Here is a 24,452-nt window from a genome sequence, read left to right on the forward strand (position 1 = left end):
ACAGAGACCCCTTTTCGGTGCTCGGTAGCGACATCGGACCCGCAGCGCGGCCACGGAAAAAAACTCCTTTAATGAGCGACAAACGGGGAGGGAGCGCAGGCACAGGACGGGGGCAGGGATCCCTGCTACGGGGGGTTCTCTCTCACAGGGGGACCCTGCCCAGGGGTCTCAAGGGTCTCATGAGGGTCCCACAAGCGTCTCTCTAGCACAGGCCGCTCCTGTGGAAGTCTCAGGGTCCCGCGAGGGTCTCTCTTGCATGGGTGAGGGGGATCCCGGAGGTCACCTGAGGATCTGCGGGTCACTCCACAACGAGGTGGAACCTCTCGGCCTCCTCGAACTGGGCATTCATGGAGGCGGCCCAGGCCTCGAGCTCCAACAGCTGGGGGGGCAATGGGGGGGTGTCACTGGGGCAATGGGGGAGGCAGGAAGGGGGACAATGCTGGGGGAGTGCAGGGCAGGGAGTGTCAGGGTGAGGGGAATGGGGAGGGTCAGGAGGTGTTGGGGAGTCAGGGGCACCGGGGGGGTGAGGGTCCTGCAGACTCATGGAGGGTGGGTCTGGAGTTCCTGGGAGGACTATGAGGGCACCAAGGGTGTTATGGAGTCTTGGGCTCCCAGGACGTTGTAGTGGTCTGGAGGAGAAATCAGGGCACTGAGGGGGATATTGGGATTCCAGGGGATTGGGGGTTTCTCAGGGGCTGCAGGGACATTGGAGGGTGTGACAGAAGGGTTCCCAGGGGGCCCCGGTGGCATGGGGTGGGTCGGGGGGTGTGGGAGGTGCCAGGGTGGCCTTCACTCACATCAATGGGTGTCACCTTCTTCTTCTTCCTGCGCTCGGGGCCGCCACCAATGCCGGGGAGGTCGAGGGGGGGGATCTGGGGGGGCTCAGGGGGAGCTGTGGGGGGCAGATTAAGGTGGAGGGGGCTCAGTGGAGCCCCCCCCAGCCCCCGCGGGGTGCCCCCCCCCTCCAGGCGGCTGTAGGAACGTCGGACCCGGGGGGCCACGGGAGGAGGGAGGGGGGATGGGGGAGGGGAGGAGGGGGCCACAGGGGGGCGGGGGGGGAATGGGTCGTTTTCCTTCTGGTTCTGGAGCTGTGGGGAGGGTTGGGGTGTCAGTTTGGGGAAGGGGGGGCGGGGGTGGTCCCTGGATTGCCAGGAACCCCCTCTCCCCAGCACCTTCCCCCCCAGCCTCACCCGGGGGCTCCGTCGGGGTCGGTCGAAGTCCTGTGAGGGAGAAGAAGGGTCTGTGAACCCCAAAAGCGGGAGCTCCCCCCGCATGCTCGACATCCCCCAACCCCGGGGCTCCTGAAAAAAACCCTGGGACCTCCCCCCAAACTCCCGGGACCCCTTATGCCCCGGAGAGCCTCCAACCCCTCTGAGCCTCTCAAGGCCTCCCCGGACGCTCCCCAGACACCTCAGTGAACCCCGCCGACCCCCTGAACCGCCCCCCAGGCTCCGGAATCGCCCTCCACTCACGGGGCTGCCCAAGGGGCTGCGGGACGAGGGGGCCCACGGGGGCGCCCCCTGGGGGGCCGAGACCACCAAGCGCTTGGAGCTGCGTCGCGTGCCTGGGGGGAAAGATGGGCGGGGAGAGGGGGGGTTGTGACCCCCCCCAACTGTTCCCGGGGACCCCCGCCGAGCCCCCGCACCCGAAATCCCCCAGGACACCCCAAACCCCACAGAGACTCCGCGGAGCGCCAGTGCGGACACCCCCATCCCACAGTTCCCCCCCTGAACCCGGCAGCCCCAGATCCCCTCTGGATCCCTCCATGACGCCCCCGGCCTCAACCGAAACCCCACTAGCCCCGCCCAGAGCCCGCCCACAGCCCCCTCGCCCCGCCCCCTCCCTACAGCCTCTCCAAATTCCTCCCCCCCCGGGACAACCCCACCTCCAAATGCCGCCCATGGACTCTCCCCAGGATCTCCCCAGACCCCAAAGACCCAGAGGGCCCCTCCCCGGACAGCTCCAGACCCCCCCCACCCCTCACCCGCCGGGGTCGCCGCCGCCGAGCGGCGCCCGCCGCCCGCTCCCGCCATGGCCATTCGAACAGACGGCAGTGGCGTCATCTCTCCGCGCCGCGAGCGAAGGCGGTGGGCGGACTCCGACCGCCCTCTTGAGTGTGGCGGCTTTATCAAAGGTAGGCCACACTTCCGGGGGCGTCGGCGGGTAGTGGCGCCATCAGAGAGAGACGCACCCGGAAGCGCCAGCGGGGCAGCGCGTCGCCATAGGAACGTGTGAGTGGGGGGGCTGGGGGGCGATTTTGGGGAGCCTGGGGAGGCTCTGGGGAGCGTCCAGAGGGCGTCTTGGAGGGTCTGAGAGGTCCTGGGGAGTGCTGGGCGGGGCTTCGGGCTGTCCTATTGGCGTTCGGGGATGCTCGGGGGGTTTTGGGTGGTCCCGGGGGCTTCCTGGGAGGGTCCTGGGGAGTCTCGAGCACTGAGAGCTTCTTCTGGGGAGGGCGAGCGGGGTCCTGGGTCTTTTTGCGGGGCGAGGAGGGGGACCCAGAATTCCGGGGACCCCCCCCAAACTCCAGGGGTTCCGCATGGTGGTGGCGGGGGGCTCCCCGGAGTATTTGCAAGGGCGGGGGGGGGCGTCCTAAATACCCTGCGGGGTTCCTCCAAAGCGCTGCGCCCCTTTCACGCCAGCAGCGTTTTGGGGGGCAGGGGAGAGGGCCGCGCCCGGGCTATTGGGAGTTCTCGCCTCTCCCCAACGCCCCCCCGCGCCCCTAGCACCGCCATGGGCCTGTGCAAGTGCCCCAAGCGACGGGTGACGACGCTGTTCTGCTTCGAGCACCGCGTGAATGTCTGCGAGAGCTGCCTGGTCAGCGCCCACCCCAAGGTCCGCGGCGCTGCGGGGGGGGGTCGGGGTCCCCGAACCCCCCCCGGAACCCCCCCGTAACACCTCCCCGTGCCCCTGCAGTGCATCGTGAGGTCCTACTTGCAATGGCTGCAGGACAGCGATTACAGCCCCCAGTGCCCCCTGTGCCAAGCCCCTCTGGGCGAGCAAGAGACCGTGCGGCTCGTCTGCTACGGTGGGGGCACTTCGGGGGGCCGGGGGTCCCTGCGCTGTGGCTGGGGCCTTGGGAGGGTGTGAATTCAATTTGCAAGGGTACTGGGGGCACTTGACTGGCTCTGGTGGGCTTGGAAACAGGGTTTCAAGGGGTCAGGGGTTCTGGGCAGTTTGGGGCACTTGAAACTGACTTTTGGGGCCCTAAAACCAAGTTTAAGGGGGGTTAGAGAGCCCTGAAACCACCTTTGGGGGGTTTTGGGGTCTCAAAATGGAGTTTGGGGTGGCTTTGGGGGACTGGGGAGCCTTAAAAGTGAGTTTTGAGAGGGCAGGGTGTGTATACAGTGGTGTTAGGGGTTCGGAAAGGGCTCAGGGGTTGTTTGGGGGTTTCGGGAGGGGGCTAGGGGGTGTTTGGGTCCTCCCCAGGCCCCTTGAACCCACCCGAACCCCCTTGGCGATTCCCATGGGAGCCCCAAATTCCTCCCGGGATACTTCCGGGTGGGTTTTGGGGTGCCCTGACCCCCCATGCCCCCCAGACGTCTTCCACTGGCCGTGCCTGGCGGGGTGGGCACGGGCGCTGCCCCCTCGCACGGCCCCTGCTGGACACCGCTGCCCCCAGTGCGGGGGGCCCCTGTTCCCGCCCCCCAACCTGGAGGGCCCCGTGGCCGAGGCACTGCGGGCACGGCTCCGGACGGCACACTGGGCACGGCCTGGGCTGGGGCTGCCGCTGGTGAGTGCCCGCGATGCCCCAAGCATCCTCGGCACCCTAAACGGCCTGAAACACCCTGAACAGCCCTGAAATGCCCCAAACCTCCCCCCAGATTGAGGACTCAGAGGAGCTGCTGGAGCCTGAGACCACCCAGGAGCCGGATGGGGGCTGGGACGGTGCGGCGTGACCCCCAGAAACACCCCCAGGGCCCCAAGAAATATCCTGGGGACTCCCCAGACCCCCTCAGGACCACCTCCCCCTATTTCTGCCCTTGAACCTGAACCTCCCCAGAACTCTCAAAAGCCCTCCCGTGGCCCCCACAAGAAGCCCACCAGAGACCCTTAGAAATGTTTTCTGGGGATCCCAATTCCTCCTCCAGGATCCCCTAAAACCACCCTGGGACTCCCCAGCCCACCTCAGACCTCCCTCCCCTGAACCCTGACCTGTGGAGGGACCATGAATCTCCACAATCCTGCCTAGAACCTCAGCCCTCCCCCGAGTTCTCTCTGAGACACCTAAGCCTCACTTGGACCCCTGAAAGGCCCTCCCATGGAACCCCAAAACTCTCAGAGAGACACCCCCCCCCCAAAAAAAATCCTTCTTGGCACACCCCAACCCCTTGAGACCCCCCCGAGTCCTGTCTTGGGACACTCACCTCCCCCTCGGGCAGCCCCCAACCCCCATTTGTGTCCCCACAGCCCCCATCACACCCCCGGAGCCCCCCCCGTGCCCCCCACCACCCCACGCCGTCGTCCACATGGGGGGAGAGACCCCGACCCTGCACGCAGGTGAGTGCGGAGGGGCTGGAGAGCCTTTGGGGGACATCACTGTGGGGCTGATGGCCCCGGGGACCCCGTGGTAGGCAGGGTTTGGGGTACCCAGCCCTGAGCAAAGTTTTAGGGTTCCTATGCCCCGCCCCCAGGCTCTGCACCCCGCAAGCCCCTGGGGGGCCGCGAGACCTGGAGCCCCCCCGACCGCGACGAGGACAAATACCGGCGGCGGCCCCTGGCGTGGATGCCACCCAAGCTCAGGTGGGCCTGGGGGGCGTTTGGGGATCAGCTGGGGGACCCCGGGTCCCCCGGGGGACTTGGAGGGGCTCGGGGTCACACCGGGGGGCACTTCAGGGACGCCACCTGGGGTCGCGTTGGGGGGTCGCTTTGGGGAAGTCGTGGGATGCCTTTGGGGGTCCCCGGGGTCCCTCCGGTGGTCCCGGGTCCCCCCCTCTCTCACACCTCCCCCCGCAGGTGCCGCGTCCGCGGGGCCCCGCGGCGCCCCCTGCTGGCGCTGTGCCTGGGCGGGGCCGCGGCCTTCGCGCTGCTCCTGCTCCTATTGGGCAGCCTGGGCAGGGGCGGGGCCGACTCAGACCCCGCCCTCGAGCCGCTCAACAACCCCCATGTGCGGGTGGGGCACTGACCACGCCCACCAGGGGCGGGGCTCCAGAGGGCATGGCAAATAAAGTGCCTCCTTGCGGAGAGGGAGGCCGAAGTGTCCGCGTGATTCTTGGGGACACCAGTGGCCCCCAGTGGCCTCCCAGGGCTGCCCAGGAACGCACCAGCTCCTGCCAGTCCCTCCCAGTCCCCACCAGACCAAACTACTCAGCACCAGCACACTTGTTCTTTGTCCCCCCAGGCTGGGGGTCCCAGGGGTTCTTCGGAGTTTCTTGGGGATTGCTTGGGGGATCTACTGGGAGAAGTTGCAGCTCCCAAGGAAAAAAATTTGAGGTCCCAGGTAGGGTAAGGGTCTTCTTCAGGAGGTTTTGGGGCTCTCTGGGTAGTTTGGGGCAGTCCCAGGGAGCCTCAGGACCCTGAGTGAGGTCCCAGGGGGCTCTTCAGGGGGTCCTGGGAAGGCTTGTAAAGACCTGGGGGGAAACGGGGGGTCCCAGTAGGAGTTTGGGGGGGGTCCCCAGTGGGTTTGGAGGCCCCAGGGCAGGGTTGGGGGTCCCAGGGGGGTTTCTGATGGAGTTTTTGGGGTATTCCCTGCCCCCCACCTAGAATGGGTGGGCCCCCACGGAGAGGTGGAGGCGGAGCAAGGCCACACCACGCCCAGCAGGAGGGGGAGGGTCCCAGCTGCTGAGGGGCGGGGCCTCTGCTGTTCTGGGCCGGGGGTCGAGAGGGAGGCGGGGCCCCAGCGGGAGCAGCTCCACCTCCAGCAGCAGCTGCCGCGGGCCCGCCAGGGGGCGCGTGAGCTCCAGCAGTGAGCTGTGATTGGTCAGCACCTACGGGGGGGAGGAGCCTCTGAGACCCCCGCCCCCACTCGGGGCCTTACAAATTCCCACCGATCCTCCCCTAAAATGCTCTAAAGACCCCCCCAAAAACACTGACAGACGCCACAGAGGTCCCAGATCCCCCCAGGTCTCTCCCAGGCCCCCTAGACGCCCATTGAGCCCCCCAGAATACAGCCAGAGACACCAAAGAGACCCCCAACCTCCCTGTAGTGCTCCCCCACTGCCCTCTAGACCCCCAAAAACGCCTCACGGCTTCCTCAAAACTGCCCCAGAAGCCCCCCGAATTCCCCCTTACCACCCCCTGTGCAAATGCCTCCGAATCCCTCCAGTTCCTGCTGTACCCCACCACAATGCCCCCAAAACCCTCCCAGCCCTTGGTACCCTCAGGTGAAAGGTGCCGGGGGGTGCTCCCCGCAGCCTTAGCCTTTGGGGGTCCCCCGGGGGATGCTGGAGCTGGAAGATCCCGGTGGGAACATCGTGAATTTGGGGAATGGCCAGGAAACGGTGGAGGAGCCAGCGGGGACGGAGGGCGCAGCCAGGGACACCCCTGGGGCACACGCAGGTCCTGGCAGCCCAAAAAAGGAGAGTTGGGGGGATCCCCAAACTCGGGACTGCCCCTGGGACCCCAAAAACTCCCCTCGGATCTTGAGGCACAGCCAGTGGGGTTACAGAGACTGCCCAGGATTTAGGGGTGACCTGGTAGGGTAAGGAGGAGCCTCCCCCAGGTTTTGGGGGCACACAGAGGGGTCAGGAACCCTCCCTGAGAGTTTGGGGTGCAGGCAGGCTGTCCATACCCATTGCTGCGGGGGTGGGGGGCATAGGGCCCGCGGCACAGCTCACGGGGGACACAGAGATGTCCCCCAAATGTGTTGAGGCAGCTCTGGGCTCCACCGCAGTCATGGGAACCGTCGGTGCATTCATCCCGGTCTGGAGCAGAAAAGGGGGGGCTGTGGGGGGAGGGCTGAGCCCCCCAGTGCCCCACAGCCCCCTGACACTGACCAGAGAGCCCCCAAACCTCTCTGCAGCAGCCCCAAAGCTCCCAAACCCACCCTGTAGCTACCCAAACCACCCCACAGACACCCCAAAGCTCCCAAACCCACCTCATAGCCCCCCAGATGGCCTCACAGCCGCCCCCTTAGCACCTCCCTCAGCCCCCATACCTCGGCAGAGCCCCCCCTCCTCAGCGTAGCCAGGGGGACAGAGGCATCTGAAGGCACCCGGGAGGTTCTGGCAGCGGTGCTGGCACGGGACCCCCCTCCGGCACTCGTCCACGTCTGCGAGACCCCGGTGAGAGGCGGCAGAGGATGGGGGGCACAGCCCCAGGTGACACCTGAGGGTCTCGTGACCGCACCCTGGCCACACCCCAGCCACACCCACCCAGAATGGGGCGGGACCATGGCCTGGGGGTGGGGCTCTGGGTCTGGGCAAAGCTCCGTGCAGGGGGCGTGGCCACGACTCTGAGGGAGGTGCTCCTGCTCTATGAGCGTGGCTATTTATGGGGGCGGTATCTGCACCAGCTGGGCGTGTCCAGGCCTGGGTGGGGGTTTCTTACCGTGGCACTCGTGCCCGTCGATGCCCAGGACAAAGCCGGGCCTGCAGCGGCAGCGGAAGGAGCCGAAGGTGTTGAGGCAGCGCTGGGAGCAGCGGGCGCCCATGGAGCACTCGTCCACATCTAGGGGCAAGGGGGGCTTAGGAGGGCGCCTGGGGGAGCGTCACCCCCCCCATCCTTCTAGGGCCCAATGAGAATGGAGGAAGTGCTCCCACCCACGTCAGGGGGTGCCCTGGGGAGGGTCGCGGTGGTCTGGGGGTGCTCTGACCAAGACAGGAGCGGCCATCAGGGCCGAGGCTGAAGCCAGGGTGGCAGCGGCAGGCGAAGGCTCCCGGGGAGTTGGCACAGATGTGCTGGCACCAACGGAACTGGCATTCGTCCTCATCTGCACCAGAAACAGCCAAAGTCACCCCAAAAACACCCATAAACATCCCCTGGGGACTCGTCCCCACCCCATAGATCTCCACGGCCCCCTCACCCCATACCCCCACCCACAGGTCCCCCCCAAATCCTGCCGCAGGCTGCCCAAATCCCTGTCCCCTGCAGCGACCCCTGCACTGACCAACACACTCGGTGTGCCGATGCCGGTAGCCAGGGGGGCAGCGGCACTCGAAGCCCCCCGGGAGGTTGATGCAGTCCTGGCTGGGCCGGCACGGGGGGGGCCCTGCACACTCGTCCACATCTGGGGGGAAGGCACAGGAGGATCTGCAGCACCAGGACCCCCACGAGCGACCCCTGACCATGGGGTCGCCTCCCTGCCCCTGTAGGTACTCCCCAAAATGATGCTCAGCCCCCGCCCCCCTCCCCCCGTGAAACCCCCCCCCGCGGGACAGCCCCACCCATCCAGAGTACACCCCCCCGACCACGCCCTTCGACCCCACCCACAAACCGTCTCCACCCACTCCTCTTGCTCCACCCGCAGCTCCTCGGCCCCGCCCCTTTTCACAACCCCGCCCGCCATCTGCATGCGCAGCACCACGCCCCTTCTCCCCACGAACCCCGTCGGCCCCGCCCCTCCTCACCTGTGCAGGTGCCATCGGGGGCGGGACCGAAGCCCGGGGGGCAGCGGCCGTTGGGGGGCGGGGCCGGGCGGGGCGGGGGCGGGGCGGGGGCCGGGGGCGGGGCCGGGCCGGGGGCGGGGCTGAGCAGCGCGGCCGAGCGCGGCAGGCACAGGTACCCCCCGAAATGGTTCAGGCACTTCATGGAGCCCCGGCACGGCGGCGGCCCCTCCCCCGCGCACTCATCCACGTCTGGGGGGCCGGGGGGGAGACAGTGAGAGGGGAAAACCCCCCCAAAAGCAGCCCAGGGACCCACGGAACCCCGAAACAGCCCCAAGATCGCTCCCGAACACTCCCTGAGAACCCCTCTCCCTCCCCAAAAAAGTGCCCAACCGCTCCTCCCCAGCACCCCCTGAGAGGGGCCCCGGACCCCCCCAAAACACTCCTGGGGAGGGGACACCGAGAAGGGACCCTCGAGACAGCCCTACGCCCCCAAAACACCCTGGGAGCCTCAAGGACATTGCCCCCCCACACACACACACAAACCTCCCCGAGGGAAGCAGGACCCCCGAACCACTCCCACGGACCCCGGGGCACCCCAAAACCTGAGGACCCTCCACCCCGCCCTCCCTCCAACTGGACACCTTCAAAGCCCACCGGACTGGGCACCCAGACCCCTCTTTCCCTCTCCCCTCCCAAAATTGGGGCCCCCCCAAATCCCTTCCCCCACCTTTGCAGTGCTCGGTTTCGGGGTCCCACTCGTACCCATCGCTGCAATCCTGGGGGGGGCGAGGGCGAGGGGGGGGTCACCCCCGCCCCGCCCCCACCTCCCCCAGCCCCTCCCCCACAACGGCTCCAGAAGTTTGTTAATGGGGGAGGGGCCAAGAAGCTTTTGGGAGGGGGAGTCTGGATTTTGGGGAAGGGGGGGAAAGGCTTTAGGAGGGGGACCAGGACCCCCGCGCCGCCCCCCCCGTTCCCCTTCCCCACCGAGTAATCCTCGGGCTCCTCCAGGTCCGGGGGGGCCGCGGGGGCCACGGTGGCGCCGAGGAGGAGAAGGAGGAGCAGCGAGGGGGGGGTCATCGTGCTGGGGAGGGGGCAGGGGGGGGTCACCCCAAACTCTGCGACACCCCCCGGGGGGCCCAGCCCCCTCCTGGAAGCCCCCCCATCCATCGGCGGGACGCCCCTCCCCCGCTAAATCCCCCTCTGGGGTTCGGGGGGAGGGGCGTCTCTGTGGGGGAGGGGCGCCGGGGGGGTTCCCCGCCGTGGCGGGGGGGGGGGGGGTCCCTTGCTCGCCCCCCTCCCAAAGCCCCCCGTGGCCTCACTTACCCCTCTCGGCTCTGGCCCCTCCCCCCGGACCAAAACCTCCTCCCCCCCAAATTCGGCCCGGAGCGCGGGAGCCCCTCCCCCCCCCTCAGAGCCCCTCCCCTTCAGTCCCCCGCCCTCCCCCTCCCCCAAGATTTTGGGACCTCCGGACCTCCCCCTCCTTGGAGCTTCTGGGGCCCCCCAGCCCCTGCCTGAGATGTGGGGAACGTCCGACGCTGCCCCTCGCACCGCCAACCCGCCCCTCTCCCACAATTTCAGGGTCCCCACCCCCACAAACGCCCCCGGCTCAGCTCCGTTTCCAGCTCTTTATTGCACCCCCAATCTTGGGGTCACACGGGCGGGGCACCCCCAGAGTCGGGGCTTTCCCCCCTTTGGGGGAGAGAAGGGGGACCCGGTTGCCAGAACACCCCTTCCCTCCCCCCCATTTTTGAGGAGTCTCCATGTGGTTAAGCTGGGGGGGGTGTGTCTCGGTTTTGGGGGGGGTCACCCCTTTTGAGGGTTCCCACCCATTCCAAATGTCCCGATTTTTGTGGTGTTGCCGCTCCCAGATCCCCCGGGTTTGAGGTGTCCTGGTGTTCATGGTCCCCATTTCAGGGGGATTCCCCAGACACCAAACATCCAAATTTGGGGGTGTTTGGGTTTGCTCCACCCTTGGGCTGTCGGGTTTCCAGAAGCCCGCGCCCCTTTTTCGGATCCCGCATCTGGAGGCCGCCCCATTTCTGGGGTGCCCCCCTTTCGGAGGGGCATTGCGAGTGCCAGGTCCTTTGATTTCCCAGGGGTGTCGCATCCCCGGGGTGCCTGGTTTTTGGGGCTGTGCCTGTTCCTTTTGGGGTCAGTCATGGTACATGCGCAGCAGGCAGGCGGTGATGGCGGCCATGTAGCGCTCCCACAGCGCCTGGTGCCTGCAGGACAGGGGGCAAAGGTTTGGGGGGGTCCCTCCTTTTTAGGGACCCCCCCTTGGTGTTTCAAACCACCCCCAGCCCCATTTTGGGATGGTTTTAGGGGCCCCCTAAAAGCTGCCAGGGGAAGATTTGGGGGATTCCCAGTTTTGGAGTCTCACCTGAAGCCTGTCAGGTTCCAGGGGAGTCTGGGGGGGCCCAGGGGATGTTCCCGGTTTTGGGATCTCACCTGAAGCCCGGCAGGTTCCGGGGGGCCGCCGTGTAGTGCGTCAGGAAGAGTCGAAGGTCCCCTGGGCTCCACTTGTCAGAGCGGCAGGGCTCAATCACCTGTGGGGTCCCAAAACGCACCCGGATTTTGGGGCACAGTTTAGGGGTCCCATTTCAGGAGCCCCAGGGATTTTTTAGGTCCCCATTTTTGGGCTTTCCCCTCACCTTCTCCACCAGGTCCACGAAGAAATCCCGAACGTCGCGGGCGTGGGTCAACTTCCCCCCCACGTTCACCAGGGCCCGGGACAGCGCCTGTGGGGACAGGGAGTGTTGGGGACCCCCAAACCCAGGACCCTCTTCTTGGAGGGGGACCCAGAACTTTGGGAAGGGGGGGGGAAGGACTTTGGGGAATCCCCACAACCGGGACTCCCCTCCCAGGACCCCCTGAGCCCCCCAGAAAAGAAAGCAAGGACTTCGGGGGGCTCTCAGGAGTTTGGGGGACACCCCCCCCCTCCGACTTTCCCCCCCCAGGGGGGACCCCGGTGCTATGAGCAGCTCCCTCACCCAACCTCCCCCCACAGATGTGCACGGAAGTTCCTCCGGGATTTTAGGGGGGGTCCCCAGGATTTTGGGGGAGGCCCCTCCCCCTCCAAGCAGACCCCAGGGATTTAGGAGACCCCCCCCCCCGAGGACACCCCGTTTTTAGGGGGGTTCACCTTGAAACTGGCCTCGAGCTCGTTGTAGACTGAGATCTTCCCCCGCAGGGCCGAGCACACCAGGCTGGGGGAAAGGGGAGGTTGGGGGGGGGCCCCTGGAGCCAGCGACCCCCCCCACCCAAGAGAGACCCAGAGTTCTGTGAGGTCCCAGGGTTTGGGGGGGAACGGGGGCTCCAAGGGTTTGGGGAGGTGAAGTTTAAGGGGTCCTGGGAAATTTGGCAGAACCCAGAGATTTGGGGGGACCCATCTGATGCTGGGGGGCTCCAGGGGTCTGGGGGGGCCCCACTGTTGCAGTGAGCCCGCTGTTGGGGTGCCCAATTTTGGGCTGTCCCTATTTTTGGGAACAGGGAACAGCTCTTCAGTGGTGTCCCCATTTCAGAGTGTCCCCATTTTGGGGTTTCCCCACCCCCGGGCTGCCACCTCTTGTGCTGGTCCAGCAGGTCCTTGTCTGTCACCAGCACCTTCAGCTCCTTCAGGTCCTGCAGGAAGGACTTGGGCAGGTCCCCGTCCGGCTCGGCCGCCTCGGGCGCTGGCAGGGGGACACTGGGGTCACAGGGGTCATGGGGGACACCGGGGTACAGGGGACACAGGGGACATGGGGGACATGGGGGACATGGGGGACACAGGGGTTACGGGGGACACCGGGGTCACAGGGGACATGGGGGTCATGGGGGACCAGTGGTCACCGGTGTCCCCAAAGAGGGACACCCCGGGGTCACCGGGGTCAGGACATGGCCAGGGGGTCCCTGATGTCAGCAGGGGGTCCCTGAGTGTCCCTGCTGTCCCCAAGGTGTCCCCTTGCACAGAGCCCTGTGTCCCGTCTACTCTGGGGTGTCCCCCCCGGTTCTGGGGTGTGGGCTCAGGGCGCACCCAGGGCCCCCTGGCTCCAGTGCCCCATCATGCTCTGGGCGCAGGCGGCGAAGTCGGCGAAGCTCAGGAACTGCAGGCGCCGCTTGCCGGTCTCGAAGCGGCTGTTGGCGAAGAAGACAATGGCAGCGTAGTCCCTGGGGGACATGGTGGGGTCAGGGGGTCCCCGACCTCCGAGGGAGCCCCTAAACATCCCCCGAAACCCCTCGAAACCGTGAAACACGCCCCCCAAACCCCTCGATGCTCCTCCCCAAATTCCCTGCCCCCCAAACCCTCCCAACCACGGCAGCATTTGCTGGGCCCCAAAAGCCCCCCCAGGCCCCCACCACAACCCCCGGCAGCACCAGAGACCCCCAGCACCTTTGGGTGGCCCCAGTACCCCCTGGACCCCCCCATGCCACCCCCTGTCCCAGTTTGCCCCCAGACCCACCGGGCGAGGGGCGGGGGCAGCAGGAAGAGCTGCTGGATGTTCTCGGCCAGAGGCCCCCGCAGCTCCTCCACAGCCTTGAAGACCCTCTTGAAGTTGTCAAACTGGGGGGCGGGGGCGGCGGTCAGCACCCCAACCCCCCTCCAGGCCCCCCAGACCCCAAAATCCCCCCAGGACCCGCGAAACCCCCGTGAGCGCCCCACCAAGCTCCCCAGTAGGACCAGGCCACCGTCACCCCCATGAGTCAAGCACCCCCATCCCACCCCCCGTTTTCAGGGTATTCCCCCTGTTTTTGGGTTTCTCCCCCATTTCCCTTTCCCCTCACTTTCAGGATTTTCCCTCCCCATTTTTTGGGCATTTTCCCCCCGTTTTGGGGGGGTTTCCCCCCATTTCCCTTTCTTCCCCCCCTCCCCCAACCCCCTTTCTGAGATTTCCTCCCCCATTTTCAGGGGTTTTCTGTCCCGTTCCTGGGGTTCCTCCACCCCGTTTCAGGGCTCCCCTGTTCCTTCCACCACCCCCGATTTTGGGGTCCCACCTGGCGGCGGCAGCTGCGGATCCCGACCCCAGTGCGGGCGCTGACCTCGTCCAGCTCCTTCTTGGTGCCCTTGGAGAGTTTCTTGCCCAGCAGCTCCCGGGCCAGGGCCTCATCAAAGGCATAGTACCTGGGGGGGGACCCCGAAACAGGGGTGGGGAAACTGAAACAGGGGAGAAACCCCAGAAACCTGGGGGTCCTGAAACTGCGGCGACCCCAAAACCCCACCCCAAGCCCCAGAATCTGATCCTGAAACTTCCAGACTGCGCCCGATCCCCCCAGAGCTGCTTCCCCAGTGCCCCCAGTCCCTGCCAGTCCCTCCCAGTCCCTCCCAGTACCGCTGCACGAGCAGGGCCTGCCGCTCGGGGGGGATCTGGAACAGGAGCTGCTGCAGCAGCCGGGGCGGCACGTGCAGGAGCCGCTCCAGCATCTGGAAGGTTCTGTAGTGGTCGCGGGTGTCGCTCTGCAGCACGGCCACCGACGTCCCCTCGCGCTCCAGGACACCGCCGCGCAGGCGGCGCGCCACCGCCTCGGCCACTGCGGGCAGGGGACACCGCTGGGGACGCTGGGGACACTGGGAGAGACTGGGGACACTGCTGGGGACACCGCTGGGGACACTGGGCGTTCCTCAAGCACGTTCAGGCACGTACCAGGTGTCTCCCAGGTGTCCCCCAGGTGTCCCCAGGTGTCCCCCTGTCCATACCCGAGTGTCCGTCCAGCCACAGCCGGTACACCTCCTCATCGATCAGCGTCGTGTTCCCCACGAACACGTCCAGGTCGCTGCTCATCCCTGCGGCGGGGGCGGCCCGGTGTCCCCAAATGTCCCCGCAGTGTCCCCAAATGTCCCCCCGTGTCCCCAGTGTCTCCCCAGTGTCCTCGGTGTCCCCAGACATGCTGACGCCGAACAAGGACGCGCTGACCTCATACTGGGAACCCCCTGAGCCCCAAACTGGGCCATACTGGGAGCCCCTCCACGCACCCCAGCCCAAACTGGGCCCGCCCCGCCCCCAAACTGGGCCATACTGGGCGCCCCTCCCCCCGCGCGCAGTTGCGGCCCCTCCCCCCCCCCGGGGACCCCCTCCCTCCTCCCCCAAAGCCCCCGGACCCCTCCCCCCTCCCTGCCCGCCCCGCCCCCACCGACCGCCGCCGTCCCGCGCGCTCCTCACGCGACGCAGAGCGATGACGTCACACTCGTCACCGTGATGTCACGGTGGGGCGGGGACGGGCGGCTCCTGCCCCTCCCCCCCGCAACGCGCGAAGTCCCCCCAAGTAAGAACCAGTCCCGATCCCAGTAAGAACCAGTCCCGATCCCAGTAAGAACCAGTCCCGATCCCAGTAAGAACCAGTCCCGATCCCAGTAAGAACCAGTCCTGATCCCAGTAAGAACCAGTCGTGATCCCAGTAAGAACCAGTCTCTCCCAGTTTATTGGGGGCGGGGCCGCGGGGGGGTGCGGGACCCCCCCGGCCCCTCGGTGGGGGCGGGGCCGCTCCTCGTTCCGGGGGGGCGCTGGGGAGAGAAAAGGGGGGGGGGCACTGGAGGGCACAAGGACCCCCAGGGCGAACTGGGGAACCCCCGACCCCAAACTGGGCCGTATTGGGAGCCCTCCCAGCTGCCACCCCCCATATTGGGACCCCCTGAGCCCAGGCTGCCCCCCCCCAGCCCCCCGCCCATACTGGTCCCTACTGGTCCGTACTGGGGGGCGCTGGTGCCGCTGGGGCTCCGGGGGAGCCGCGAGGAGCCGGGGGGGGCCCGGGGGGGCCACGAGTCCATAAAGGGCCTCGGCCAGAGCCTGGGGGGGGGCGTGGGTCAAAGGTCACGGCCTGGACACAGCCCCCTCCACACACACACAGCGGGGACGTCCCGACACCCCCGGGGGGGGGTTGGGGGGGTCCCGGGGGGGGGGTCCCACCTGCAGCGCCCGCAGCAGCCTCGTCCCCAGCCCGATGGCGGCACTGGCGGAGGCGGCCCCGAGGGCGGTGACACCGCGGGTCACCCCCCGGGTCACCCCCCCGGGACCCCCCCCCAGCAGCGGCAGCAGCAGCAGGTCCCGGAGAGCCCGCCCTGAGGGGACACGGGGGGGATTGGGGGACACTTAGGGACACCTGGGGACACTTGGGGACACCTGGGGACACTTGGGGACACTCACAGAGCCGCAGCACCGCGTGCACGGGCGCCACCCCCCCCAGCAACCCCGGCAGTTGGTGACACCGAATGTCCCGAAGCCACTCGGTCACCGCGTAGGACACGACCCGGCCGAGCCCCAGCAGCCTGCAGGGACACGGGGAGGGGACACGGGAACGGTGAGTGTGGGGACAAGGGGGACCTCCAGGCCCCCACCGGCCCCTTTGTCCTGTGTCCCCCCTGACCCCCCCTGTCCCCCTGTCCCACCCCTGGCGGTGGCAGAGCCGCTTCAGCCGCAGTTGGGAGCAGTTGAGCCGCGCGAGCCCGATCAGGATCCCGGCCAGGGCGCCCTGAGGACAGAGGGGACAGTGAGGGGACAGCGAGGGGACAGCGGCACCCCCGGGCCCCCGGCCCTGTCACCTGCTCCATGGTGACGCGCTTGCCGCGGTAATCCAGCCAGACAGGGACATCGGCTGTGAACCGGAACTCGCTGGGGACAGGGACAGGGACAGCCTGGTCAGCCCAGGGACACGGGGACAGCCCGGGGCCGGCCCACACCCCCAGGGCCCCCGGTGTCCCCCCAGTGTCCCCAGTCCTCACCGGAAGTAGATCGGGGGGGTCTCTGTCTCGGGGTCCTCGTCCGGGGGTGGCTCCGGCCGGGGGGAGTCCCTGACCCCGGGGGGGTCTGCAAAAGTGCGGGGGGACAGTGAGGGGACCCCCAAAACCGCCGTGCCCCTCCTCCGTGCCGCCCCCTCCCCCCGTGCCACAGTACCGGCCGGGGGTCCCGGGGGGGGCCCCGGGGGAGGGCTCAGGTGGGCGATGAAGCCGCTGGCGAAATCCCTGAGGAAAATCAGCGCATCCTGGGGGGGGCAAGAACACCGTGAGACCCCCGAAAGACCCCCCAGAACCCCCACAAACACCCCCCATTCCCACCCCAGACCCTCCCAAAGCCCCGGGCCCACCTGGTCGATGTGCAGGCGCAGGGGGGTCAGGGTGACCCTGAGGCAGCACTCAGGGACCCCCCCGGGGGGGGGCGGGTGGGGCAGGACCCGCAGAGCCTTCACCCAGAGCTGGGGGAGACACGGGGAGGTCAGGAATGGGGGGTCAGGAATGGGGGGTCAGGAATGGGGGGCAGGAATGGGGGGCAGGAATGGGGGGGTCAGGAATGGGGGGGTCAGGAATGGGGGGCAGGAAGGGATCTATTAGAAAAGGGGGGGGGCAGCTTTGAGGGGGTTTTGGGGGGCAGATTTGGGGAGGGTCTCAGGAGTTGAGGTCACATTTAGGGGACTTGAAGAGCGTCACAGTCGGGGTCACAGGTTCAGGGGGTCCCAGGTTCAGGGGGTCTCAGGTCCAGGGCCCCCCCAGCCGTACCGTGGGGGGCTGCGGGGGCGGCGCCCCCCGGGGGTGGCGGCACAGGAAGGGGGGCGCAGTGGCCCCCCCCAGGCGGTCGCGCAGCTCCAGCTCCGGCACCAGCAGCACCAGGCGGGACGTGGGCACCTCCCCCGGGCCCAGGGGGCCGCCCCGGGACCCCCCCGCCGCCTCCCCGGGCTCGGCCGCGTACGTCTCATGCTGCAGGCACACCTGGGGGGGGGCACGAGGGCGCTGGGGCACCCCCGGACCCCCAAAACCCCCTGGACTCCAAACCCCAACCCACCCCAACCTTCCCCCCCAACTCTGCCCCCCATAATGTCCCCTGAACCCCCAAAGCCCCTCCAGGGCCCCCAACTCCCCACCCACCTCCCTTGGCCTCCCCAGGACCCCCAGAATCCTCCCCCGTGACCCCGGTGACCCCGGTGACCCCTGTGACCCCTCCAAACCCACCCCAGGACCCTGCCATGGCCCCTCTCAATCCCCCTCACCTTGCCCAGGTGCAGCCCCAGCCCCGCCCTTGCCCCCCCAGCCCCTCACCTTGCCCAGGTGCAGCTCCATCAGCTGATCCAGGACCCTCCCGGGGCCCCCCCGGCTGCGCCACCGTGGGGGGGCGGGGCCTGTGCTGCGGGGGCGGGGCCTGTGCAGACATACCCATGGACCCTCCCAGCCACGCCCACCACACACACCTGTCCATCAGCCCCGCCCCTGTGGTCTGGGGTGAGTCCACTCCCCAGCCATGCCCGCCCAAAGCCCCATCCCATTCGGGCGTGTATCTTAAAAACACCCACACCCAGCCCACCCCTGGGCGTGTCCCACCAAACCCCACCCCTGGGCGTGTCCCACCACACCCCACCCATGGGTGTGTCCCACAAAACCCCACCCATGGGTGTGTCCCACAAAACCCCGCCCCTGGGTGTGTCCCACCAAACCCCACCCCGGGCGTGTCCCACCTGTGCGGGGCGGGGCCGAAGTCGCGCCCCCCGAACAGGGCCCAGGTGAGGCTGAGGTCGCGCAGGACGAGGCGGGCGCGGGGCGGGGGCAGCCCCGGGGGGGGGCGCAGCCGGTCCCGCTCCCCCCCGCGGGACCCCGAAATGTCCCGGCAGCACCCGCAGGGGGCCGGGGGCGAGCCAGCGCACTCGGGGGGCGGCCTGGAGACAGGGACAGCGCTGAGGGACGGCACGGGGACCCCCGGTGTCACCCAGGGACCCCCAGTGCCACCCGCACCACCCAAGGTACCCCGGTGTTATCTAGGGGGCAGCCTGCGGACAGGGCCAGGGCTCAGGGACACCCCAATGTCACCCACGGGTACCCCGGTGTCACCCAGGGCGGTCTGGCGGGGACAGGGACACCCCGATGTCACCCCCAGCCCCCCCAGCCCCCACTCACAGGCTCGGGGGTCTCGGGGGCCTCGAGGACGCAGAACCCATCGGGATCAGGGTCGGGCTCGGGGTCGGTGTTGCCCCCCTGGGGGTCCGGGGGGGGCTCGGGGGCCGCGGGGGGGGCCCGGGGGGGGCCGCCCCCCTCCCCCGGGAACAGGTACAGGGACACAGGTGGGGCTGGGGGCGGCGGGGCCTGGGCTGGGGGAGACGGGGATCAGAGCTCCCCCAGACCCAGAACGGCCCCCCCGGACCCCACATAACCCCCCCAGACCTGAAACAGCCCCCCAGATCCAAAACGGATGCCCCTGGACCCAAACCACCCCCCCCAGACCCAAAATGCCCCCCCCAGACCAAAACGAACCCCCCTGACCCTAAACACCCCCCCCAGACCCTGCTCCACTCCCCAAATCCTCCCCAGGCTCAACCTCGGCCCCCAAACCCCCCCAAATTCCCCAATCCCTCCCCCCAGCCATACCGGGGGTCCGGAGGTCCCCGGGGGGGGTCCCGGGGGGGTCTCTCAGGGCGTCCGTCAGGTCCTGCTGGTTGATGGGGGCGGGAGGGGGCACAGGGGGGCTCTGGGGGGGGGGGAGCAGAGTTGGGGGAGGGGCTCTGGGGTCCCCTTTTACCCCCCTGCCCTATTCTGACCCCCCCCAGCCCCGTTTTGCCCCCCCCGCCCCCCATTTCACCTCCCCAGCCCCATTTTGCACCCCCCGGCCACATTCTGACCCCCCCCGCCCCATTTTGCCCCCCCAGCCCCACCTGCTCTGCCCCCGGGGGGGGCTCGGGCTGTCCCGAGGGTCTCTCCGGGGGGACGGGGGGCCCGGGGGCGGGCGCGTGGCTGTCGGGGGCTCCCGGGGGGGGTCCCGGGGGGGTCCCCAGGTGCCGCAGCAGGCGGGCGATGGCGGCGGCGCTGTCGGCGCAGGTGCGGCCCCGCAGGCGCGCGGGGGCCACCAGCAGCTCCTCGGGGGGGGGCTGCGGGCGGGGGGGCAACTGAAATGGCGCTGAACCCCCCCGAACCGCCCCGACCCCCCCAAAACTCCCCCGACCCTCCCTGAACCCCCAGAAACACCCCCAACCCCCCCCCGCAACCCTCAGGACTCCCCCCAGCCCCAGCAGCTCCTGGGGGGGGTCGGGGGGGTCACCCCGAATCCCAGCGACCCCTCCACGCCCCCCCACCTCCCATCAACCCCAGGAAGGCCCCAAACCCCCCACGCCCCTCCCCCACTCACCGCCCCCCCCCTCGCCGTCCCCCCCCCTCCAGGTGTTGAGGACCAGCTCCAGGAAATCCACGTCCAGCACGGAGACGAAATCTGGGGGAACACCTGGAGTGACCCCCGGAGTGACCCCCGGAGTGACCCCTGGAGTGACCCCCAGAGTGACCCCCCCCAGAGTGACCCCTGGAGTGACCCCCCTGGGGCGTCTGTGGGAGGGGTCCCGGGCAGGGGGTCCCAGGTTGGGGGGTGTTTCAGGGGGGTCCCAGAGGGTCTCGGGGGGTCCCAGGTTGGGGGGTGTTTCAGGAGGCTCCCGGAGGGTCTCGGGGGGTCCCAGGTTGGGGGGTGTTTCAGGGGGGTCCCAGAGGGTCTTGGGGGGTCCCGGGGTGGGGGGGTCCCGCCGTTACCCCTCTGCAGGTCCAGCGCGCCCCCCCCGCAGCGCTCGCTCAGGAACACGGAGCCGTCATCCACCAGCAGCCGGAGCCCCCCCGGGCGCGGGTCGGGGCCGCTCCCGCAGGTGACGCTCAGGGTCTCGGCTGTCACCAGCACCCGCAGCGGGAGGGGCGGCGGCCTGGGGGGGACCCCAAGTCCGGGTCACCCCCGGGACAGCGACGGGGCGTTTCCCCCCTCCCCGGGACCCCAGATTGGGGCAGCCCCCCTCCCCAAACAGCCCCAGATTGGGGCGACCTCAGAACCCCCCCCAGCGCCCCCCCGTTTGGGGGCGTCCCACTCAGGGGACGCCAAAAAGGGACCCCCCCAAAAAGGGACCGATGGCCGCACAAAGAGCCCCCGCTTTGGGGTCACCCCCTCCCAGGACCCCCACTTTGGAGCCCCCAGCCCAGTCCCCCATTTTTGGGGTGCCCACCTGTAGTCGAGGCTGCAGCGCTGCAGGTGCAGGTGCAGCTGGGTCAGGGGCGTGGGGGCCGTGTACCCCAAAACCGGCTCATCCTCCAGGGCCAGCAGGGCCAGCAGCTGCGGGGGGACCCCAGGAGTGACCCCTGGGAACCCCCAGGAGCAAGAAAACCCCAAGGGAAACCCCGGAACTGGGAGACCCCCAGGAGAACTCCAGAAACGTGAACAACTGAAAGAGCCCCAAAAACAAAACCCAAAAAAATCCCCAGAAAATGGGAAAGCCCCCAAGAGAAACCCCTGACAGCAACAGTCCCAAAAACACCCCAAAATGGGAGCCCCAAAAACGGAAGCCCCAAACTGGGAACCCCAAACTCAGAATCCCAAGTCCTCCCGGCAGGGCCCCCCCAAACCTGTGGGCCCAAAAACCCAGAGCTCCCCCCAGAGCCGCCCCCTCACCTGGCTGTACCAGGGGGTCCCGGGGGGGTCGGGGCGGTGCCGCAGCATCACCCCCTCCAGGGCCACCGCCACCACCAGCTCCTGGGGACACGGGGACATTGTGGGGACACAGGGGGGGCACGGAGGTGTACCCCTCCAACAGCCCCCAGCTCCACCCCAGCTCTGTCCCCAATGCCTCTCCTGTCCCTTCTCGTGCCCCCGTGTCCCCCCCTGCGTCCCCCAGTGTCCCCCTGCGTCCCCCAATGTCCCCTCCGTGTCCCCCCCATGTCCCCCAATGTCCCCCCGCATCCCCCAATGTCCCCGCTGTGTCCCCACCTTCGTGTCCCACCCCCCGTGTCCCCCAATGTCCCCCCGTGTCCCCCCGTGTCCCCACCTTGGTGTCCCCACCTTGGTGTCCCCACCTCGGTGTCCCCCCCATGTCCCTCCCGTGTCCCCACCTTGGTGTCCCCACCTTGGTGTCCCCACCTCGGTGTCCCCCCCATGTCCCTCCCGTGTCCCCACCTTGGTGTCCCCGCGGGGGCTCAGGCTGCTGCCCAGGGCCAGCGCCAACATCCGGGGGGGCGCGGGGACCCCTGGGGGGGGCGCGGGCTCCTCCCAGGGCACCAGGGTGGGGTGCAGGGGGGGGGGCGGCCCCTCCCCCTCATCAGGCACCGGGCCTGGGGGGGGGGGACACGGTGGGGGAGGGGCTGGGGGACCCCAGAACAGGGTGCGACCCCCCTAAAACCAGGGAACCCCCCAAATCCGGGGACCCCCCCAAAGCCAGGACTCCCGTCCCTCCCCACCCCTCCAGCCCCCAGCCCCCAGCCCCCAGCCCCCAGCCCCCTGCCCCACACTCAGCCCCCCTATTTTTTAAGCCCCTCCCCCTTTTAATTTCTTCCCTTCTCTTCCCCCCAGTTTTGGGACCCCTCCCCCCCACCTTTAGGACCCCCCCCCAGTTTCAAGGACCCCACTCTGTCCCCTCCCCTCTCCCGGTTTGGTCTCTCCCCCTGTTTTTGGGACTCCCCCATTTTTGCACCCACATTTTTTGCCCCCCTCCCCCCCTCCTCGTTTTTGGGGCCCCCCCGGTTTTGGGGTACCGTGCAGCAGGACCAGGCTCCGGGCGTCGGCGCAGGCTCGGGACAGACCCTGGGCTCCCCCCGGGCGGGGGAGGACACAGAGCCGCCCCTCCCCCAGCTCCAGCACCAGCCGCGACCCCGGGACCCCCCCCTGGGGACACCCCAAAAACAGTGTCACAGACCGCCCCTCCCCCCTGGGGACACCCCGAGGTCACGGGGGGCACAGGGGGGACAGAAAAGGACACAGGGGGACCCCAAAGTGGCACAGGACAAACCCAGGAGCCCCGGGGTGACACGGGGGTGACACAGAGATGACAATTAGGGTGACAGAGGGTAACCCAGGGTGACACGGGGTGACAGATGTCACCCCAGGGTGACACCCGGGCCCTTCCTCACCGCAGCGGGACAGTCGGCAGTGACACGGCCCCAGGGCACAGTGACAAGGACGGCGCCGCCGCTCTGCGGGGGCCCGGGGGGGTCCCTGGTGTCCCCAAGGTCCTGCGGGGACACCCCGGGGCCTTCGTCCTCCTCCTCCTCCTCCTCCGAGTCTGGGGGACAAGGGGGGCTCAGCAGGGACCCAGGGGATGCCCCGGGTTCGGGGAGACCCCGGATTTTGAGGGGGTCCCGGGGGTCTCACCTGTGCCCAGCGCAGACCTGCAGGGCCGGAAGGGGGCGTGGCCCTCCGAGGGGGCGGGGTCACCTGCAGGGACGGGGTCCGCAGAGGGGGCGGGGCCCTGGCAGGGGGCGGGGCCAGCGGGGTCCCAGAGCAGGAGGTCGTTGTTGATCCTGGGGGGCCGGAGGGGGTTAGGGGGGATCCCCCCACCTCAGGACACCGCCCTGGAGTGCGGGACAGCCCCTCGAGCCCCCGGGTGCCCAGGTGTGCCCCCCACCCCTCCCCTGAGCCCCCCAGGTGTGTGCGCCCCTGCCCGTCACCTGACCCCCCCCGCAGGTGTGTCAGCCCCCCCACTCACCTGAGGCCCCCCCCCCCGGTTTCGGGCCCCCCCCCGGGTTTTGGGGCCCCCCTCACCTGTTGTAGAGGCGCTGCAGCAGCTCGGGGGGGCTCAGGCTCAGGTGGGCGCGGGGCAGCGTCACCTGCAGCGTCCAGGGGGCCCCGCCCAGGGCCTCCCCCATGAACGCCCCCAGCTCCTCGGGGGTCCCCGGCAGCACCAGCTGGGGGGAGGGGGCACCGTGGGGCCAGGGGGTCTGGGGGACCCCAAAACCCCTGAGAGACCCCCCGGCCCCCCCGGGGAATGGGGGGGCTCCGCACCTCGCGGCTCTCGTAGATGCTGCGTCGGGCAGAGAAGGGCGTGGGAGGTGTCGCGGGGGGGCGCTGCGGGGGGGCCTCGGCCACCGTCACCTCCAGCCTGGGGGACACGGGGGGGTCAGCACGAGGAGGGAGAGGGAGCCCCCAAATCCCCCGCAACCCGTGAGGTCCAAGGAACCCCCTAAAAACTGACCCACGGGTACCCACCACCCCCCGGGACCCCCAGGGCTGCCCCTCCCCCAGCTCAGGACCCTCGTCAGTGCCCCCCAAATGTCCCCAGTGCCCCCCAGGCCCCCCCGGGCCCCCCGCTCACGTGGGGACGCTGCGGGGCCCCCCAGGGCCGGGCCCCGGCTCCACGCGCAGGCAGGGCAGGGTCCCCATGTCCTCGGCCTCGTACATCACTGGGGACACCGGGGTCACGGGGGTCATGGGAGGGTCACGGGAGGGTCACGGGGTCACAGCTGTGCCCCCGCACCCCCCCTGCCCCCAGGGGTGTCCCCCCACCCACGTCACCCCCTGCCCCCAGGAATGTCCCCCCCATGTCCCCCCCATCACAGCGCCCCTGCTCCCCCCTCCACCCCCAGCCCTGCCCCCCATCGTCCCCCCGCCTTGTCCCCGTTGTCCTCAGCCGTGTCCTCGTCCCCTCCCCCCCTGTCCCCTCCCCCGCTCACCCTCCAGGTGGTCGCAGGCCATGGCCCCGCCCCCCGGCCCCGCCCACCCCCGCGGCGCCCCCAGCCCCACCCGGAGGCTCTCGGGGCGGAGCCGGGGGGGCGGGGCGCGGGCGGGGGCGGGGCGCAGGTCGGTCAGGGGCAGCAGCAGCCTCAGCTCCGCCCCCGGTGCCGCCCACCGCACCAGGGGCCACACCCACTGTGCCTGGGGGCGGGACAGCATCAGGACACACCACGAAAAAGCCACACCCACATCGAGCCCCTCCCGGACCACACCCATTGACCTAACCCCTCCCCAAACCTCACCCTGCTCCCAAACTCCTCCCACCTCTGCCCCTGCTTCCACAAGCCCCTCCCCATGACCCCACCCCTTCTAGCCCCACCCCATGACCTCACCCTCCCAAGCCCCCCCTTTGACCACACCCTTCCAAGCCCCTTCCCTTTCCAATCCCTCCCCCACAAACCCCACCCATTCCAGCCACGCCCACCTGACCGGGGGGCGTGTCCTCCCCCGTGGGTGTGTCCCGGGCCTGGGCGTGGCCGCAGATGGCATCGAGGGCGGGGCCGAGGCGCTCGAGCAGCCCCAGGTCCAGGTCGGCCTTGGGGGGGCTCAGCTGCACCCC

The 24,452-nt window shown here is 69.1% G+C and overlaps 6 protein-coding genes across 10 annotated transcripts; 1 reads left to right on the forward strand and 5 right to left on the reverse strand.

Annotated features, from left to right (window-relative positions):
• Positions 1–27: 27 nt before the first annotated feature.
• CDCA5 (cell division cycle associated 5) lies at positions 28–1,767 on the reverse strand. Its single transcript, XM_058424298.1, has 4 exons — positions 1,473–1,767; positions 1,191–1,220; positions 798–892; positions 28–379 (listed from the first exon to the last, which is right to left on the reverse strand). The coding sequence occupies exons 1-4, from the start codon at positions 1,765–1,767 to the stop codon at positions 299–301; spliced, it is 501 nt and encodes a 166-aa protein (XP_058280281.1). The 3' UTR covers positions 28–298.
• Positions 1,768–2,014: 247 nt separating this feature from the next.
• ZFPL1 (zinc finger protein like 1) lies at positions 2,015–5,187 on the forward strand. Of its 2 annotated transcripts, XM_040053844.2 has the most exons (8): positions 2,015–2,231; positions 2,724–2,832; positions 2,914–3,025; positions 3,537–3,730; positions 3,822–3,885; positions 4,408–4,497; positions 4,632–4,740; positions 4,954–5,187. In XM_040053844.2, exons 1-8 carry the CDS (start codon positions 2,032–2,034, stop codon positions 5,120–5,122), a joined length of 1,047 nt encoding a protein of 348 aa, XP_039909778.1. In that variant the 5' UTR covers positions 2,015–2,031; the 3' UTR covers positions 5,123–5,187. The 2 variants fall into 2 exon arrangements, with proteins under 2 accessions (XP_039909778.1, XP_039909777.1); XM_040053843.2 differs by lacking the exon at positions 2,015–2,231 and having other exon boundaries at positions 2,277–2,832.
• Positions 5,188–5,317: 130 nt separating this feature from the next.
• LOC120747791 (EGF-containing fibulin-like extracellular matrix protein 2) lies at positions 5,318–9,839 on the reverse strand. The gene is made up of 12 exons (XM_040053833.1): positions 9,807–9,839; positions 9,468–9,564; positions 9,211–9,259; positions 8,613–8,732; positions 8,505–8,561; positions 8,045–8,164; positions 7,751–7,867; positions 7,486–7,605; positions 7,094–7,207; positions 6,728–6,860; positions 6,315–6,498; positions 5,318–5,924 (listed from the first exon to the last, which is right to left on the reverse strand). The coding sequence occupies exons 2-12, from the start codon at positions 9,558–9,560 to the stop codon at positions 5,697–5,699; spliced, it is 1,335 nt and encodes a 444-aa protein (XP_039909767.1). The 5' UTR covers positions 9,561–9,564; positions 9,807–9,839; the 3' UTR covers positions 5,318–5,696.
• A 255-nt stretch (positions 9,840–10,094) lies between these two features.
• On the reverse strand, positions 10,095–14,658 carry FIBP (FGF1 intracellular binding protein). Of its 4 annotated transcripts, none has more exons than XM_040053841.2 (11): positions 14,593–14,658; positions 14,155–14,241; positions 13,790–13,988; positions 13,455–13,581; positions 12,923–13,023; positions 12,496–12,629; positions 12,046–12,154; positions 11,626–11,689; positions 11,135–11,221; positions 10,932–11,029; positions 10,095–10,705 (listed from the first exon to the last, which is right to left on the reverse strand). In XM_040053841.2, exons 2-11 carry the CDS (start codon positions 14,237–14,239, stop codon positions 10,636–10,638), a joined length of 1,074 nt encoding a protein of 357 aa, XP_039909775.1. In that variant the 5' UTR covers positions 14,240–14,241; positions 14,593–14,658; the 3' UTR covers positions 10,095–10,635. The 4 variants fall into 4 exon arrangements, with proteins under 4 accessions (XP_039909775.1, XP_039909776.1, XP_039909774.1 ...); XM_040053842.1 differs by having other exon boundaries at positions 14,618–14,634; XM_040053840.2 differs by lacking the exon at positions 14,593–14,658 and having other exon boundaries at positions 12,496–12,596; positions 14,155–14,394.
• A 216-nt stretch (positions 14,659–14,874) lies between these two features.
• LOC120747793 (autophagy-related protein 2 homolog A-like) lies at positions 14,875–17,561 on the reverse strand. Its single transcript, XM_058424295.1, has 11 exons — positions 17,482–17,561; positions 16,945–17,154; positions 16,536–16,643; positions 16,346–16,433; positions 16,174–16,258; positions 15,994–16,063; positions 15,841–15,923; positions 15,599–15,720; positions 15,362–15,513; positions 15,146–15,241; positions 14,875–14,958 (listed from the first exon to the last, which is right to left on the reverse strand). The coding sequence occupies exons 1-11, from the start codon at positions 17,500–17,502 to the stop codon at positions 14,875–14,877; spliced, it is 1,119 nt and encodes a 372-aa protein (XP_058280278.1). The 5' UTR covers positions 17,503–17,561.
• Positions 17,562–18,743: 1,182 nt separating this feature from the next.
• Positions 18,744–23,854, reverse strand: LOC120747794 (autophagy-related protein 2 homolog A-like). Its single transcript, XM_058424296.1, has 15 exons — positions 23,833–23,854; positions 23,475–23,562; positions 23,165–23,261; positions 22,925–23,067; positions 22,535–22,683; positions 22,294–22,445; positions 21,919–22,048; positions 21,344–21,498; positions 20,843–20,923; positions 20,400–20,506; positions 19,942–20,105; positions 19,536–19,633; positions 19,083–19,295; positions 18,799–18,898; positions 18,744–18,748 (listed from the first exon to the last, which is right to left on the reverse strand). Exons 1-15 carry the CDS (start codon positions 23,852–23,854, stop codon positions 18,744–18,746), a joined length of 1,704 nt encoding a protein of 567 aa, XP_058280279.1.
• Positions 23,855–24,452: the final 598 nt, after the last annotated feature.

Source organism: Hirundo rustica, assembly GCF_015227805.2.
Source record: "Hirundo rustica isolate bHirRus1 chromosome 38 unlocalized genomic scaffold, bHirRus1.pri.v3 SUPER_38_unloc_2, whole genome shotgun sequence".
Classification (NCBI taxonomy): Eukaryota; Metazoa; Chordata; class Aves; order Passeriformes; family Hirundinidae; genus Hirundo; species Hirundo rustica.